Source organism: Thermothelomyces heterothallicus (genome assembly GCF_042370625.1).
Source record: "Thermothelomyces heterothallicus CBS 202.75 unplaced genomic scaffold P884_scaffold_22, whole genome shotgun sequence".
Lineage (NCBI taxonomy): Eukaryota > Fungi > Ascomycota > Sordariomycetes > Sordariales > Chaetomiaceae > Thermothelomyces > Thermothelomyces heterothallicus.
In genome coordinates this window covers 16,688-35,450 of record NW_027192583.1, presented here as the reverse complement: position 1 = coordinate 35,450, position 18,763 = coordinate 16,688, and the positions used below count along the sequence as shown (strand labels likewise).

The 18,763-nt window shown below is 55.3% G+C and overlaps 2 protein-coding genes across 2 annotated transcripts; both read right to left on the bottom strand.

The window, feature by feature from the left end:
• Window positions 1-166: 166 nt before the first annotated feature.
• On the bottom strand, window positions 167-1,755 carry P884DRAFT_248151 (uncharacterized protein). The gene is made up of 2 exons (XM_069440539.1): window positions 1,274-1,755; window positions 167-1,042 (listed from the first exon to the last, which is right to left on the bottom strand). The coding sequence occupies exons 1-2, from the start codon at window positions 1,380-1,382 to the stop codon at window positions 219-221; spliced, it is 933 nt and encodes a 310-aa protein (XP_069295283.1). The 5' UTR covers window positions 1,383-1,755; the 3' UTR covers window positions 167-218.
• Window positions 1,756-3,156: 1,401 nt separating this feature from the next.
• P884DRAFT_293806 (uncharacterized protein) lies at window positions 3,157-6,179 on the bottom strand (the record flags this gene model as incomplete). The annotated part of the gene is made up of 4 exons (XM_069444241.1): window positions 5,926-6,179; window positions 4,791-5,860; window positions 4,291-4,708; window positions 3,157-4,249 (listed from the first exon to the last, which is right to left on the bottom strand). The coding sequence occupies exons 2-4, from the start codon at window positions 5,713-5,715 to the stop codon at window positions 3,157-3,159; spliced, it is 2,436 nt and encodes an 811-aa protein (XP_069295282.1). The 5' UTR covers window positions 5,716-5,860; window positions 5,926-6,179.
• Window positions 6,180-18,763: the final 12,584 nt, after the last annotated feature.

Here is an 18,763-nt window from a genome sequence, read left to right as displayed (position 1 = left end):
TCAGGCTGCTTGACCATGAACTGAATATTGGGCCCCCTCCCGCCCCCCGGTACTAGAGGATGTTCAGGCATACACTAATGTGTGTCAAGATAGACTTAGTCTAAGCCGCAGCTTCTCCCCCCGGTAAAACCGGTAAAACTCTCCCCGGGTCCATGCAAGCTGCGGAATAGCCTGGCTCAGACCGGGATATAAAACGCTTCCCTCCTCCCCTCCTCCCCTCATCGTGGCCTTTGCTCGCCCTCCTCCGCAGGCTTCCGTATCCTCTTCAAGACGCCCACCGCCAACCACCGCTTCCATCTCCTTGCATGGTCATAACCGCGGTCCACGACCCAGTCTTGATCTAGCCCGTCACAGTCGCGTTCCCACAGGTACTCTACCTCCAGCCCGACCTCCGCAAGAGCCGCGCTCTCGAAAAAAGCACCCACTTTGTCCCGTCCAGTATGGAATCCTGCAACTACCCAGGCCCTCGCTCCGTCTCCATCCGCCAAGAACCATGCGATCGACCGCCTTAGATTGTCATGCTGCCACGGCATCCACAGACAATCCGCTGCAATGACCCTGTCAAACGCGTGCTTGTTCGCCTCCGCCAGCGGCGTGTCTAATTCGCCCCACTTGTGACCCTCGACCAGCACCTCCTCCACAGCGAACCTCCCGGCAGGCGCCGACGCCTCCTTGATCGAAGCAGCGACGTTGTCCCTCAACGTCTTGAGCACCGGAGGCGACGGGTAGTCCGTCACCACGACCCTCTTGGCCCCGAGCAGCCCCGCCATGATGGACGGCAATGCGGTGCCCGCACCCAGCTCGATGGTGCGCAGGCCCGAGACGTCAAAGCCCGCCAGGGGCGCGGCCAGCTCGCTCTTCCACGGGATCTCCAGCCCCAGCGTGCCCGCCTCGATCAGCTCGGCGAGCAGCAGCGATGCATTCCACAAGTAGTGGCTAAACAGGCGGCGGTCTTCCTCTGCATTTACATCGGCAAGGGCGAGCTGGATGGGGCGCGGGAGGTGCGGGGATCTGTAGAGCAGCCCGTGGTCGTTGTCGCCGTCTGTCCGGCCAGTCAGCCAGTCAGCCAGCCAGTCAGTCAGTCAGCGTTGCTTGGTTATCCTCTTCCCCCTTTCGCTCCCCCCCGCCCTTCTTCCCATTCACCTCATTGAGGTTACCAGGAGCAACTCCGGAACAGAGGCGCTACTTGAAAGCTGTCAAGTGCCGCCCGGCGGCTGAGGTGGTGGCTGCGAGAGGCCGAGGCCAGAGAACTGGATAAGGGAGTATAACGTACGTGAGTTGGTTATGTCATCGGGGAAGATGACCCCAAGGGAAGCGCCAAAGATGTCTTCGGGATCTGAAGTATCGGGACCGATGAGGGAGACCCTTGCTGTTAAAGCCATTGTGATCTCTCTTCGGTTTCCTTTTTTTTGTCTTCTCTTTCACCTTTTCTTTTCCTCCTTTTTTTAGGCGTTGTATCTCTCAGTTCCTTTTTTTTTTTTAAATTGTTTTGTTGTTGACCTCCAAGCTTCTTTAGAAGGGGATTCGCCAATAGTAGTTGTGAGTGGGTGGAAGGGGAAAGGACTTGTTCGAGAGGGGTAAGTGTAATAATAACAAGTAAAGGTGGGCAAAAGAGGCTCTAGGAGCGGGTGGGTTGTGAGGGCAGGTCAGACCCTGGGAGCCCAACGTTTGGGAGCAAAGTGGGAAAGGAATATCAAGCCAGTCCAAGTGCGTGGCGTACGTGTTTGGATAAGCTGTTGAATCCTTTCCCTCCAAACTGGCAAATGCCGAACCCACACTGGTCGCGTCGCCACTCGAGACGAGAATAGACTTTGTCCTGCTGCGAACACTCAGAAAGGCCCTGTGCATCGCTCCAACCTATACCCCGGTGACGGGCTGGTCCCCACCGAACCTTGTAGAAGTCATCGAAGATCTTGTGGAGCAATGAGGCAAGTTGCTCGGAAGTGCTCCGAGAACACTTCATGGCAGTGGGCGTGTCTGAGGGCCCCCGATCAACTGCTGCAAAAAAAGAAAAAAAAAAAGAAAAAAAGAAAAGAAAAGAAAAGGAAGAAAGAAAGAAAAGAAGAAAAAAAAATCGTGGGTGCACCAGCCTTACGCATGGAAGCCAAGTCGGGAATGGAAGATCGGAGATGAACGGACATTACTCATACTCATACTCGCTTACTCACAGCACTGCATCTGATTTTTTCTGTATCGACTGCAAAATCGGCAGCCGCCAAACACCAAACACTCATCAAGAGGCCGACAGTGAGGCCCACGCAAAGCTAGATAAGCGTGTACTCGCTTCCAGACTCGTTCCGAATGCCTTGTATATAACCTACCGTCTCACCGTCATCGGCCCCGCAAAAATCATCACAACACAGGCGGGAACGCGTAGAAGAGGGTTCGATGAGAACAGGGTATCGATTATCCACCGCGCAATGTATCGAGCAAGCAGACCGGCGGAAGAGGAAAGAAACCTCGAGAGCGAACGGAGGACAACAAAAAGAATATTCTAAAGTAAACCCCAAAAAAGTATGTCCGGGCCTTGTATACTCTTCTCCCACCCTTTCCCTGGTCCTGTTTCATCCAAGCCGATGCCGATCCCATGGTCATTCAATCATTATTAGGTCCGTCCATCCGTCCGTCCGTCCGTCCGTCCGTTCCGCCCCGGTAAGTATTCCGAGGTCTGAGAGTTGGAAGCAACAAGATGGAAGGAAGTGAGGAAGACTAAAAGTCCAATGAAAGATACACGCGCGCCACAAACATATAATGAACCCAAAGTCCCAATCCACCTCACACACACACCACGTCGCCGCCACTGAGAAAAGAAAAGGAAAAAAAATAGACCTTGGAGGAGTCTTCGGCCCAGTTTGTGTATCTCGACTTTCATTTCGATGCGAATCACCAGCCCGTGTCCAATGTGGTTCGCCGGAAGCGCGAGAGAGAGAGAGAGAGCAGGAAGAAGTGAAGAAGAAAAAACATTAATAGTATACAATCGTGATTTTATGTCACGGGTATGAATAGTATAGGGAGTGTTCGGTCATCGGGGTATCAAAAAGGAGGATGAGGAGGTTTCGTTCGGGTTTGTGGTTCGGAAATTGGATGGAAGGATGGGTTAATTAGGTGCGCACCCATGCCATCGACGCACGCGGCAGCAGATGAGATAGATCCCCTTCACTGCGCTGCGGCAGCAGGCGGTGCCTCGGAGGAAGAGGAGGCGGCGGCGGAGAACTCGAGCATCTGCTTGAATTGCTCCTCGGTCGGGTCGTCCGAGATCCAGGGCCCCTTCTCTTCCTCGGTGGCGTTGAGGAAGCCCTCGGCGCGCCTGAGCGTCTGCAGGTCCAGGTCGGTCACGTACGACTTGCCGTCCTGGAGCTTGATGCGCACTTCCTGCTCGGTCGAGAGCATCATGTCGTCCTTGGCCAGGCGCCGGGGCCCGTCAAAGACGGCCAGCACCCGCTTCTTCATGGTCATCTGACCCTTGTCGAACCCCCAAGAGGAAGGGTAGTCGCGCCTGTTCTTGCGGCCCCGGGCCCGGGTGTGCAGCGGGACGCCGCCGCGCGAGTGCGTCATGCCGCGTGATTTCTGGACGCCGTTCGGGGGGTTGCCGCCGACCTTTGTTTTCCTCGGCGAGGAGAGCGTCCCCTTGGGGGCGGCGCCGCGGCGGCCGCCCTTGAGCTCGTCGTCTTCGTCGTCGTCCTCCATGTTCTCGTCGTCCTCGTCGGCAGCATCGCTGGCGGTGCTGGTCATGGTGGTGGCGATGGTAGCAGTAGTAGCAGTAGTAGTAGTCGGAAGGTGGTTCTTCTCGAGCGTTTCGTGCACCTCCTCGTCGTTCTCGACCTCGGCCAGGCGCTGGGCGTTGATCGCCTCGGCCGGGTCCTCCTGCTGCACGATGCGCAGCACGCAGTCATCCAGGTGCTCGTAAAAGTCTTGTGCGTTGCTGAAAGTTTGCGAGCACGTCGAGCACTTGCCCGTCGCGTCGGGCGCATAGCCCGCGAGCTTCGCGTCGTTCCCGCTGCTGCTGCTGCCGCCGGCCGTCTTCTTCCGGCTGTTGGGAGGCGTCTGCTCGACTCCGTGCACGGCCGTCAAGTGCCTCTTGAACACATCGGCCCGGTTGAACGACTTCTCGGCCGCAGAGCCCGATCCCGGGCAGAAGCCGCACACCATGGTGCCCTTGTAGTGGGTGAGCGTGTGGCGGTTCTTGTCGTACCTGATCAAGATTGGCACGGTTAGCGCTCTGAGCCTTGTGTTGTTGGGGTCAGGGGTTCTTAAAGAGCCGGGCAGACAGGCTACTATACTACTACTCACTTCCTCGCGAAGCCTTTTACGTGATACTCGCACGTCGTGATGGGGCACTTCTCGGGCCGCTCGGTCTGGTGGGTGAGCATATGAGCCTTGAGGTCCTTGAAGATCTTGCCGCAGTCCTGGTGCGGGCAGCGCTGCTTCTCCCTCGACTCGTCGCCCCCGAATGGCTGCTCGCCAGAGAAGTGGGACTGGTACGATACAAGACTGCCGCGCCGTTGCGGGTCGACGGGCGGCTGGAAGGGCGAGTATGGTTGGTAGTTGCCATTGTGCATGAACGGGGAGGTGCTGCCAGGCCGGAGCTGGGGCGAGGCAGAAACGGAGAGCGACGGCGAGGCGGGATAGCCGGAACTGGGCGGCGCCGGGTATGAGGGCTCATAGGGCATCGCCATGGGTCTCACGTCCGGATGAATTAAGGAGGGATCTGTAGGCGCGCGAGGGTTTTTTCATGTCAGCAAAACCTGGTCGTGCCGTGGGATCTCGCGATCGCGAGAGAGGAAACCAACAGGTCTCGAGAGGCGGGACGAAATGCCCAGAAGATTGAAAAAAGAAAGAAGAGAGCATGCGGGCGTTGGGGGTGCCCGTGCGCGAGGGCGAGCGCGAGCCGCAGGCCGCGGGCGGGCTGCTCCAGGCGGCGAAAGAAGAAGAAGAAGAAGAAGAAGAAGTTGAAGTCGAAGAAGAAAAGGAAGAAGGAAAGGAAGAAGCAGAGGTCGTGGGCGGCGTCACGAGGAGGCCAGAAGAGGAAGAGGCAGGGGTGGACGCCAGGGATGCAGACATGGTGGTCGTCTGCCGCGCAAGGCGTGTGTCGACCACCAGGCCGGGACTGGAGGGCTTGGGGGTGGCGACGACCGTGGACTCGGAAGCGCAAGACTCGGAAGAAGAGAGAGAGACACGGCGGGCTGGTCCGCCGTGACTGGGCGGAGGCGGAGAAGGACGAGAAGGAGAGGACCTAGGGATCTGTGACAACTCACCAACGAATCCTGGCGCTTTGGCGGCCGGAAAGTCGAAGGGGGGTTGGTTGAAGGACTCGATCCCGCCCGGGGCGAACGAGTACTCACCGCCGGGGAGGTAGTCGCCCTGATCTACGATGCCTGGGGTTAGGCCGAGTCCGTGGGGTGCCGAGGCCCAATCTGGGAGCGGCGCCGCCTGTCCGTGGCTCGACAGCGGCGAGCCCATGTTGGATGACGGGGCGCTCATGCTCATATCGGAAGCAGGGCCACGCACGACGTCGCCGTCGTCGGGATACATGCCCGGCGACGCCCTCCCGCTGGCGTACGCGTACGGCGCTTCTGCGTACACGGCGCCGTTCTCGTACCCCATCGTGGTTGGGAAGCCTGGCGCGGTTCGCGAGTAACCGGCGCCGCTGTATGGTTCGGGAGAGAGGCCAAGGTCCATGGTTGTCGAGAAGTGGGTTGGTTCGGGGTAGGTCATGTCCTAGCGCTCGGTGCTGGGATGGCCGAGGAGGGCGGCCGTAGGCGCGGGAGAGGCGAGGATATTGGGTGGGTGAATGGAGAGGAGAGGCCTCGCTGGCCTTCTCTTTAAGGGATGTGGGTAAAGCCGCGCGCAACCTCGAAGACTGGGGGACAGCAAGCGCGTCAGTCACCCTCTATTTGCAGCCCACCTAAATCGCCAGCAACCGACCTTCCTTTACACCCGCATGCCCGGAATCCGGAATTCTTAATCGCTCTTGCAGGCTGTGCTCTGGAGGGGGAAAAAAGCCTTGGGAGTCCCAGTGGGGAGACGGTCAAACTCGAGAGCTGTTGCGAGCCCCGAGTGCGACTGGATGGGGCGCGAGGGCTTTGTGAAGAAAAAAAAAAAGCTCTCTTGGTTGTTGTTGGTGACGGTAATGCAAAACAGAGTGGGAGACGGACGGGCCAGCCTTGGGGTGAGGTTTTCTATATACCCCCCGGCGCCCATCTTCGTCGGCCGGGCCCTGGTGGAGGACGGATCGTTTTTGGTGCATTCCCAGTAGGGCGAGGCTCAGTCCGCACATTGCATGGGCGGTACTTCGTCCACTACGTCGTACATCAGGGTTGTCAGGGGGCAGGGGGGCGGTACAGGGATACCGTGGATGCTTTTGGGTGGCATGGGGCTGCGTTTGGGCGTCGGGTGTCGTAGGTCGACAGGGGTTTCCGATTTGATGTGACCCAAGGCACCTAGGTACATTGGTACGTGTATATTGGCGCCCTCTGCGAAAAGGAAAAAAAAAAAAAAAAAAAAAACGAGAGGTCCTCTAAAGTCTTCCGCCCGCACGCCAGTTCACTCACGTCCTTGTACCACCCACCATCGGTCCGCGCCCGTGGTTGGTGTGGCCAGTGGACAAGGGTAAGCGAGTGAGAGAACTCGAAAGCTTGGTGCATGCTTGAAGCGCGGCCGGGCCTCGACTTGCATCCCGCGGGCAAGCAGAAACCTCGCGCAACAGCGTAGCGTGTCGACGATAGGTGAGTATCGATTCGGTACCCCAAGGTCAGCACTTAGGTCAGCACCCTGGTGGCCAGTCTGCCGACCGTCCTTACCCATGCGTTCAACCACCCGCAACTGAAACAGTCCTGTTCGTCTGCTCGGCTTGTCTTTCAATACTTTCTTCCTTTCCCCCCTTACCGCTCGACATAGTCTCTCCACCCTACAATTCCTTGCCAGGTCGGTCTTTGTCTGGTGGGCCGCCTTCTGAGCACCCTCTGATCGCGGCCGCCACGGGTTCCTGTCGGCACTTTTCAGTTCGCTATGGGTGGCTTTCCTGTGGTGCTCTGCTTCAACGTGCGGATTGTCGGAGGCTGTGGCATACACCCAGTATGGATATCAGGATGCGACGGAATCTCTCTCTTTGGTGTGCTCCGTAAGCCCCCGAGATCTTTGCGCGATTGGCGTTGCTCTCTCTGCTACGTTTCCCCCTTGGCAAGTCGACAGCCACTCATCAGTGGCGACCGGGCTGGCCGCAGCAAGCCAAGCATCGATTTCCCGATGCAGCCAGTCCCTTGTCTCAACAGGATACACCCCGCATTCTGGATGCGGAACCACAAAATGAACCCGGTCAGTGTTGTGGTGTTGAAACCGACCGCCTTTGTCCAACAGTCGGCCTGTTTTTCTATACTTGCGGTCGCGCGCCGTTTTGGGAAGAAATGGAGGGGAGAGAGGGGGATGAGCCTTTTCCCTTTCTTTCCCTCATCGACGCAAGGCGGTGACGGGGCCCCGAATCGAGTTAGCCATCGCAGACAGACCGCCTGGGCTGGTCCATTAAGATGGGTTGCAGGCAGCAAGCCGGCGAGCTAGCGTGCAATCCCGTTCTTGGTACCATGATTGATGATGATGATGATGATGATGATGATGATGGTGGTGGTGGTAGGTGAGAACGTCGCATGTCGACAATTGTGGAGGCTCTGGCGGCGCCGCAGCGCGTGATTGAATCTTTGGTTGCATCTGTCGCACGCAAGATGTCCCTGAGGATATTTTTATTCACAACTCTGCGCTGTAGGTGCTCGATGCGCTGCACTGCACTGCGCTTGCTGCGTCGGCTGCGCACTCCCGACCTGCTGGGTGATGATTAACGAAGGTGCTGCCGGGTCTTCCGCGCCCGGTTCCTGGCTGGCCCGTCAAAAACTGTGCGATGGGGACCAATGAGAGCCCAGAGCCGGTGTCGAGGGTGATCAGCGGGCAGGTGCACAGCCTTATCCCTAGCCGCAACGGGACAACCCTCCCCACACACAGTTCGGACGTACACGAAACGAAACGGGGCCCATCGTGGCTTGCGGTTTGCATCTGCGCTTTCTGAAACTTCTTTTGGGCAAAGATGCAGAGCACATACTTTGCAGACGAAGTAAATCGTGAGTGCTACACTGATGCTCATCAACCCTAATGTTGACGGCGAGAAGCCCGTCTCCAAATGGGAAATTTCGTTTTTGGCATTTCATTTTCTAGCAACACAGGAAAAAGCAGTTGGTGGCCCACAGCATTTTGCTTGGGTGGCCGTATTTCGTCCAGTCAATTTGCTGCGTTTGGAAGACTGGGAGATATGGAGCCTCGCGCACGTGACATTTGTGCTCATCTTGTTTTCCGGACATTCCTCCGTACCCCATCACTCCTGCCGAAACAAGAAGGAATCTCGGTGCCGACAGCGGAGTTTGCGAATGTGGAGTAAGACAGACATGAGTCCCGCAGGGATCGTAGGTGGTTCCTCTCTGGCTTTTCTCGAGCTCGTCAAGCATGGTGCTTTTTTCATGCAGACGGAGAGAGTTCCTCCCCCCCCCCACCCAAAACACCCAAACACACGAAAGAGTTGCCAAGGATTGGATTACGGAGTAGTGTATGGAGTACCTGGGGGACGAGTTGTCTGCGTTGTAAGCGTCGTAGGTAATGACGCTAATCGAGAGCAGCAGCATGCATGCCTAAGGTAAGGTACTTAGGTACCTTAGGTATGTAAGGTAACGTATGTATAAGCACATACGTCCGTCGCAATGCTGCAACGAGCGTACGTACACTAACACTACACGAGCGGAGTGAACAAGAGAGGATGGTGTTATTTGTTGGCCCGTCCTCGTGCCGCAACAGGACCAGACCGGCTGAACTACCTCCCAGTGGCACGGTGCACACGTCCCGTCCCGGCAGCCGTCACGGGTCTGCTGTTGATTTGTCCCGGCCTGGCCGCCCAGGTCGGCGGGCCAGCGGCGTGGTGTCTCCGATAGTTGGACAACGTGGTACGGGTGTTCAACGCGACCTGCCGAAGCTGATCGTCCAATCCGGCCCACACCTGCAGGATAGCACGATGGCGAAGACCCCCAGCCTCCAGGCTGCTTTCACACCCAATGATCGAAATGCAGAGCAGTTGCAGACCGAAACGGCGAGCATAAGAGACCTCCCTCAACCTCGGAAGCAAATCTGAGCGAGGTACGGGTACTTGGGAGGGTGTATATACATTCAAAAAATAAAAGCAAAAATAATAGAAATCGAAAGATAAAAGACAAACAACAAATGGTAATAATAATAATTATTATGATAATGAAAATAAAATAAAAAGGTCCTCAGCGTGGCCGAATCTGGTCGGGATCCATCCCTTGGGTACTTTAACTTTGTATTTTGTCTCATTATCGTGTTGAGATGAAACTGAGGGTTCCCGGCAGGGCGATGATCAATATCGCGCCCGAACCCGACTTTGACAAATGGTACCAGATCGGGACTAGGCGTGGCTGAGCCGGCAGAACTTTCCCCCCCTCCTCGCCCAGGGCTGTACACACTACTGTGTACTTTACACTATCCGTAGTGTAGTGTAGGATTCCTCTGGCGGACCCGCACTAGGGCATGTGGGGCGCCCCCGGCCTTTCGGTGTGGTTTGGCACACATTGCTTTGCAGACGAGGGGAAGAGGTAAAATCCAAAAAAAGAACGAGCCTCCGCGGAGAGGAGGCAGTGCAACATTGCGACCTTGGTCTTGGGACCATCGGGAATTGCCACCATGCACTGATGGACAGCGGTACGTCACGGTCGCATTACACTACACAGTCGCCACTAGATCTGTTCCGTTGCAGGCCCTTGCGTCGCCCGATGAGAATTTGGACGAGGATCAGCTTCATGAACTTCCTCCACGTGCTGCGAATATGTTTCGCGCCTCCACTGGCCAGGCGACGACGAACCCCCCCGCCAACACTACACCAGGGCAGGGCCAGGGGTCCCTGCTAATTTCGACCCGCTGCTCCTTCTCTGGGTAATGTGCGCCCTGAAAATTCCCACGGGTGAACACCCGCGGGTACGGAGGAGGGAGAGATCATCATGCGGGTAACCGCTAGTTAATTGCCAACGCAAAGCAACTTGCTCATTTCCTCTGATATGGTATTCCGTACATCCGTACGTTTCCTGCGTATGGTCGCCGATTTGTGCTATGGTGGTATCACCGAACGGAGCCGAAGACCGGCACGTTGGGCGCGGTTTGTCGGGGCACAAGTAATCGGCCGAGTGGTCGGGGAGAGCCGGACAGCGAGCCCTCTCGGGATGCAGTGCGACGCGCAACACAGTAACTAACTAGTGAACGTACAAGGGAGGTTTGAACCCGGGTGGACTTATTACCGCTCCATGTCTCCCTGAGAGACGATTGCAATCTCCTGTACGCGGCCCTTGATGGCCGAGTACAGACATTAGGTCCCCGGGACTGTACAACTGTTGGACAAGTTGGCACCCACTCTGAGCATCAAAAGAAGGCTCGTCGGAGTTGGTATCCTACTAAAATGCCCTTGCTCGATCATTCCGAGCAGCGCTTGTCGCCGAATGCCAAGCTTCGGCGCCACCTCGCCTAGCCAGCCACCGTCGAGTGTTTCCCCAACTAACCGGTTCCGCGATGGCGGAGTGTATGTATATATCTGTACACCGGGTGTTAGACAGTGAGCACGTTCACCACGGAGTTAGTGTAACAACAGGTAGCACCCCCACTAATCAGGCAAGTGGGCACTTTTCCTGCTGCGTCGAGGTGTTGCCAGCTCGAGCTTGGATATCCGGGCATGGCGAAGTAGACGTTTGTCCTTGGCCGTTCGAGGACGTTAATAAGACGAGCTCCGGCAAGCGAGGGCGTCCAAGTTCAGGGGATCAGCCCTACACAACACTGGTCCCAGCAGTGTGGGTAGGTGTGGGCCGCTGCGATCCGCGCAGTGTCGTGCGCGTACTAGGGACCGTGAGTGGGCAGGTGACCCACTGGCGTAGTGGAAGAGGCCGTCTAAACACAAGGTTACCGTCTTGATGAGAAGCACGGTCATCACCGCAATCCGACACTCTCCATGCACCGAATATCCCATTACGCCACCAGGTGCACTAGCTCACCGTTACGCTTACTCCTGCCCAGGTGAAACATTGGTTGAAGGCTCCGCCACCCCCACAGGCGTTGAGAGATTTGGTTCTGGACCCCAAGCCACCGCGTGGATACACTTTTGGGGGGGTGGGTGGTACGGAGTCGTTTCCATCCAATATTTATGCATGTTTCCTACCACCGGAGGCGCGCCCGAGTTGTGCCGAACGGGTCTCCGGGCAGAGTAGAAGTAGGCCAAAGACCTGCCGATGTCTTCCCCATCGGGCCACTTCGCGCTCTTGGTCCGGGCGTGCCGCGGGGAAGAGCTACACGGAGGCCCCAGCAGAATCCTTCTGACGGGCACGTGTTCCGTGCCGTCTCATGTTCATGCGCAGCACGCGAGGGAAAGGGGTCGCTGCTCTGTCACCAGATATGAGCCCAACAATTGCAAATCGACAAGCATAATGTACTATAAAGATTAGTGTACGTATGCGGTAGTAGAGCGTGGTTGCTCACGGCGTGATCATCATTGCACCCATTCGAACGATTGGTGATGCTAGGATAGAAGTGCTATGCTCTACGGAGGTGCTCCGGATCCGGGTGACGGAACCAATACACTATACACTAACCAGCTAACAAGAGCGGGAGGCAATTGAGGGCGAGAGTCGTCGGGTACATCTTGATGCGATTGATTATCTAAGGTATAAAAGGTGCTCCATATATCGAGCAACCAAGAACGAAACTCGGATACCAGTTTTGGACCCGTGTCTTCCACACCGTTAATTATTGGTAGGCGAGGAAAGAGGCAGATAGGGATATACGGAGTACACTACTCGCAGTAATAATCTTCAGTTTGCCTGGACTAGGTACCTCAGCTAAGCGCCCATTTTCCGCACTCAAATTTAGCCCGAAAGCGCGGCTTTGTATATACGTCCGTACTGTACTTACTTTTCGCTAAGTTACCTTTACGTGGGCAGGGCAAAGCTAACTCACCTTCCAATAGCGCAACACTACTTCTTTGGCGCGCAGCGCTCCATACACGACAGAGCAGGCATGCATTGCACACCGGGCAATCGATTTGCTTACCGTGCTCGACAAGGCTCTCAAAAGCATACACTCCAAAAGCCGCTGATGAGGTGTTCTTCGGTCAAGCCAAAATCCGGACCCGGTCATTGCAAGACTGATTACAGGCTTCCCATCTGGTGCCTTCATTAAGGTAAGCTAGTGCACGGGTAGCCGTAATTGCTGCCTTACTCTGTAGGCTGTCATTGTATTGAAATAACAGCCGCCTCTCCGTTTCGGGCAATCATTGCGTAAGAACAGAACGGGAACAGTGCCATCGGACATTTTCGTGACGCCCTGGCGGCTTGCGACCCGGCGAGAGATCAGTCAGCAGGGGCCCGAAATTCTGCGGGCCAAGATTGAACAACCCTGGCAGTGGTGAGGTATCTAACGTTCCGAGGAGGAAGGTCAGTGCACGTAAACAATACATGTTACGCTAGCGCTACAGGTCCAATACCTGTCGACAGCGGACAGTGAGGGCTTCATTTGGGCAACCGAAGCGTGCAAGGAGCTGTTGTGCTACACCGCATTCGCAAGAGACCCAGGCCCGAATGACAAGGGAACATGGGGTGGGGGTTTCTCCGACTTGCGACATGTGGGCCGTGCACTGGCGTCGGTTTTCGCAGGCAGCCAAGGCGGCCACTCCGGATCGGGCGCGACTCATGCCGATTCCCTTGGCGGAAGATCATTCCCAGCAGTTGGGTCACGCTAGTGCAAGCCTTGATCACAACGCCGATCTCGCTTGCTGCCTGCTGTGCCTTCACAGCGATCAATAGCTCGTCACCCAAAAAGCCCCGACTACCACAAATTTTCATGAGTGTACGCGTATCTGATGCGCCCGGCCGACCTCGCAACACATTCAATAAGCGTGCGGTAATCCGTACACGACGTACATGCCCATCGCTACGGGTGCATGGTGGCGTCGAACAAAATGAACCACGGCTTGACTGTTGTCCGGGAAGATCTTTTCCAGGCAGGGTCTTGAACGCATCGCGCAGAACCCTGGAATTACCAAGCAGCCTCCGTGAGCATTCTCGAAACCAACAAGAAATAAATATATATAAAAAAAAAAAGAGAGAGAGAGAAAGAATGGGAGAGAAAGGGAATAAGGGAACGGAGCTTTGCGCAATTGCCAGGCGGGCCTTTGAGTCGCAACGAAACGGAATCATGCTCAACGAGGTGTGGAAACTAATGAGAGAAGGCTTAGAATGCAGTAACGTGTTTACGAGTCTGATGAGAGGGCAAGATATCCACTGGTTTGACGCACGCAGTCTGCGGTTTTTTTTTTTTTTTTTTTTTTTTTTTTTTTTTTTTTTTTTTTTTTTTTGGTTTTTTTTTGCTGGCCCCCGCGAGCGCTCGACCGGCCATCTCAAGAACCGCGGTGAAGGGATCCGACTCGGGTCTGCTGCTGTTCCCTCGATGCAGTCAAGACGAGAAAGTGTGTCGTACTCGAGTACACTATTGGAAAGCGCAGTACGGAGGGATCCGTTCGCTTCGGAGTATACTCTCTCCGGACGAAGGGCACAATGCCCGCTCGCGAAAGGTCCAATGGCTGTGCTACAGGCTCCTTGGGTGGAAAAGGTGTGTCAAGCTTACTGAATACGGAAACCGTAGACGAAAAGCAGGGGGTCTGGGGCCAGGAGGCGGATCAGCCAACCATTCGTGATCGACCCGGTTCCCCTCTCCCGCGCCCTGGGTCAATGCCAAGACTCGATAACCTTAACCAGCGCTAACCCCGGCGAGACAAGAAAAGAGACAGACTCGGCTGTGTAACAGGTTAGTTCACCATTACCGTAGTACACTGCAAACTCGAGTCTCCTGCTCAGGCGCCCTCAATCAACGCTGAATGATGATATACTCCTCCAGAAAACTCTGGTGCTCTCCTTGTAAATGGATTTATGAGTGGCTAGGAATTTCGATACCGTTGAGCGGCCAACTACTTCAGCCACCAAAGGATACACAAGAGGGCCAAATGTTTGATGATGTGATACTGCTACATTGGCCGGGACACCAGTCGCATATACCATATGAGCCAAGACAATCGCGGACCAGGTCGTTTCTCGATCAAATGACTAGGGAATATACTGTGTAGTGTATTCTGTATGTATGTACATATACGCACTACTCACGGAATACCTACACTACATCGTATTTCTGTACGACGCGCTCTCGATTACTCTGTAGTGTACACTTGGATCGGGGATGCAAGGGCCCGTTGTCTTCGTGTCGGGCCCACTTATCGACATCCGCGGAACATGAAGAATGGGGCAGCAGAAGACTGGCGCCTGGCTTCAGACAGTCCCTCCCTCAAGTGCATGGGCATTCTTCAACCGGCGTCTTTCGAGAAGGAAAAAAAAAAGGAAATCATTGTTACGAATAACAAGCACGTACACCAAATGGGATCCGGTAGCTCGCACAAAGGCGGCGAAGCAAGGAGCGCCTCTTGCTTCCGGCGACTCCTTGAAATGGAAACGAGGTGAATCAGTTCGTAACTCGTCACGATGCAAAGGCGTCATGGCTGCTGCATCTGCTCAGACCCTCGTGACTTGAAACGTGTGAGTTGTATGAGTGAGAGAGAGAGAGAGAGAGAGAGAGAGAGAGAGAGAGAGAGAGAGAGAGAACTAACTCACTTGCTAGTGTTGTTTCAACCGCAAATCAGTTACGGAGTATTTCCGTCCAGACTTGGTGCACACTACGGATGCGCACTCCACAAATTGCCACGGGCCCTAGTTTAGCGTACCTTACATTAGTGTAGTATATCCTCGTAGTAAGCACATCGGCATGATCCGACACACTAGTGTGGTGTAGTTCGCCGATAGTTATAGTACACTAAACCAGCCCGGGGCGTCAATCAGTCCAGAAAAGGGGCCTCACAACGAAGAAGGCGAGCGCTAAAACTCCGATCGGATGGTCGTGTATATACATACACAGTACGTCAGATATTAGGGTCCGCTTTGTAATCTGTACTCGATATTGAGTCTCCAGCCAAGCAACTAAAAACTCCGAGGCACCCCAGGACCACTATAACAAGCGAAACTCACGAATGCTAATGTTCTCGTCAATGTTCCAGACCATGTTCTCGGAACCACCAAGCAACCTACGTTTCTCATCTACCCGGTACCCGCTTTGCTAACATGATAAGACACGGTACATACCACAGTACCGTACCAAGTAGGTTATTGCGAGTTCTGCGTACTTGTACATACATACATCCAGACATATATCCATACATACGTATGTACCTGTACGAGGGTAAACATTGCCGCCGGCGAGCTTCACGAGGCGACGGTGAGTGTTAGACAAACCGAGCGAAAGAGTGGCCACAAGGAAGTCCCCCGGCACCAGCACGGCCACCGGCCCGAAGGCTCAGGTCTGCCTTCCATTTTTGCTGCTTTCAGTGAGGTGGTTAGTTAAAGTACCCCTAGCCTCCCTCGGCCTGCCTTAGCCTTCCCTACCTTCCCTTAACCTATTTTCCCTCTCTTCAGCAACCTTAGGTAGCTCACCTTATCTTTCCTTAACTTACCTTAACCCCCTCCCTTGCCCTCTCTTACCCTGCTCTGCCCTACCTTACCGACCTCCCACAGTCTGGTGCCCCAGGTTGCTCATGTGATGGTCCAACCCATCATGATCTGAAACTCCTACCTTTGCAGGACCCATGCCGATCTTGGAATGTAACATATTGATTCGCACCCTAGTGCTGTGTGTACTCTGTACGAGAATACGTCACATACTTGCATACTTGTACAGCCAATGACCTGCCTGTTTTCAGCCGGGACGAATCGCACCGAGAGAAAGTAAAGAAATTCCGTGCCGGGGAGTCTCTCTCCCCTCCCGACAAGAACCCAAGATCCCGAAAACGCAGTAGCAGCAGCAGTAGCACGTCGATCCTTTGCACCGTCCCATTGCGACTCTGTCAATCAATCGCATCCATCCGCATGTTTTCGACTAGGAGATGGAGGTCGCATCGGTTCCCTGCAGCATAGCGGTCTCAAGGATCGAAAAGTCGCATCTAACCCCTAGCACACACGCGCGCGCACACACACATTACACGCCCTGCAACGCCACCATTGAACCCCCCCCCCGGGTCTTTTGGTAGCTGACCAGAACAGGCAGGTCGTAATCTCGCGAACCAGGCACTGCAGCAGGGCCCCGTCTTCCCCAAAGTTGCTTCGGCGTTTCTTGGGTTGGTTGGACCCGGCAGAGTGGTCGAGGATCGCCCCCGGCGCGCCCCCCCCCCCCCCGGCGCGCGGGATCTCGGAACGCTCCCACCCTTATTACCCGCGAGCCATGCTTTTGATGGCAGTGAGCGCCATGGATGATGAAGCTCCCATCATTCAGAGAGCGAAACCTGTCGCATTCCCCGACAACTCGGGATAACCTGGTCGGCTCTGTTCGGAGTTGAGCTACGGAGTATGGTATGTACATGTACATGTACTGTACATAGCCTGTGACGAGTCTCCACCTCGAGGCACTAGGGATTGCCGTGACTGCGATTTCCTCTCTGTGATCGCCCGCAAACCCGAATGGGTATCCCGTACTCCATCGAGAAGGCTCCAGTATCCGTACACTACTAGTGTTCCATATCCGGCTCGCGCTCCGGTGAAAATCGGGAGTTGAGTTTTTGCCCAGCGGAGTCCGCGGCCGCCAGCGCTACCGAACTGCCGCGCGCAGAAGACAAGCCACAGACAACCGCGACGACTTGGTAACTAAACTCCACCCAAGACCCCAGCCAACCGCGCTACATACGAAGATCACCCCTCGTCCGCTCGCTTCCCGCGCTCAAAACGTGCTCGCCGGAGCAACGGGGGTTGCCGGTTCGGACGGGCCAGGAACTCGAACAGCAGTTAACGTTATCGTCTAGCTCCCTGTTCTGCCAACATAGGAGAAGACCGGGGAAGAAGAAGAAAGAAGATGTGAGGGGAAGAGGGGTCCGTAATGCACACTCGGACTGCCCTCGGCAAGAAGTACGCAATGAAGGGTGGGTTTGGAATGTATACACTCACCGCATGAGGTCGTAACGACAATTACCACACGACACGCATAGTAGGTTTACCTTCGCGGTCTTCTTAACCCCCGTTCACGCGTCCCGTCCTTCCACAACCCTGTACATACATATATACAAATGTAAGAATTAAACCACGTGTAGAACACGCGATCTAGCCCCCTCTACCCACCCATCTTGCCTCACCTGACGGTCATGCCAAGAGAAAACGGACCGCAACACGCGGACCGCCTGACCTTGGTGAAGATGTAATGTTTACGGGTGTAATGCCCGGCCAAAGCTTTTGGAAACAGCGAATTACTGACCTCGGTATTCCAGAAGCCCAAGCCCTGACGCTTCATGCAACTGGACTCGCCCCGGATCGAGAGACAGACATACACTCGTTTGCATCATCAGGACCTTTACACATCTCCGAGGCGCGCGCTAATAAGGTCCTGCGGACAAGACCCCATACGCCACATATAAGTACGTACTACTAGTACCTCCAGTACCCACCCAACTTTTGGCATCCAGCACTCTGCACTTTCCTTTTGCTCCAAAGTTATGTACGTACCTTCCCAGCGAGGCCAATCAGGTATACCGTACAGTACACACCGCCTCATATCCGTTCAGGAGGGAGATCACGGCCCTGGGGGGGCGTGGCGTGCAAGCAGCAGGCTCGAAACGGACGCAAAAAAAAAAAAAAAAAAAAAAAAAAAAAACATGCGATGCTTTCCCGCCTCCCTTCTTCCCATATCCCCTTTCCCAGAAGAACAGGAGAGAGGGTGGCCGCGGGCGTGGTTGGATGGTGGCGGCCAGTCAGAGCGCGACCTCAGCTCCTGTCCCTTTTTGGTTGCCCGCGTCGGGCATGCCGCCTGCCGAGATTGCAGTCGCCGACCACTTTTACGAACGAACGAGCAAATGATGGGGACGGGCTGGCAGGTTACGGGAAAGAGCTCTTGTTGGGTTGCACGCATGCGGGACACGAAATGCGTAGATGACGGGCCCTCTGAATCATGGTAATGATTGATGGAGATGATCTGAGACCAAATCCCGACGAGAGAGAGGAAAAGGAAAGGGGATCCCGGAAGAGGAGAGGGGGGGGGGTTCATGATTGTCCGGACCACTGCCGACCAGAGCGCGCCCCGACATCTCTGTTTCGCGGGCGAGGCAGAGTACGGATTACACTAATTACAATTCAGAACCCCCTGGTGGTCACAACAACAACAACAACAACAACAACAACAACAACCCCCTCCTCCCTCCCGCTTCCAACCAATTCTTCTTCTTGGCCGCAAGGAAATCCCCCGGCCAACAGCCCGGCCAACAGCCCGGCCGCCGTTGATTCCGGTTCTCCGCCCTCACGATTCGGCTTCGGCCCGGACCCCCTTTCTCTTTTGGTTCTACCTCCGTATTCGTCCGTCCGACTATCGCCGAGCTCGGAGGAGGAGGAGCACGGGTGACAACCAAGCTCCGACCGTTCCGTCCCTGCTGCTAGAATAGAACTGAAAAGGGCGAAGGAGGAAGGAAGAGAGGGAATAAGGGACAGGGGGTGGCCAAGGATATATATACATACAAAACGTGCAAGGCAGCGTAGTACCTAAACATGCCGCGTGCTAGACGGGCCGAACGCGGGGTGTTTTTTTTGGTTTTTTTTTTGTTTTTTTTTTTTTT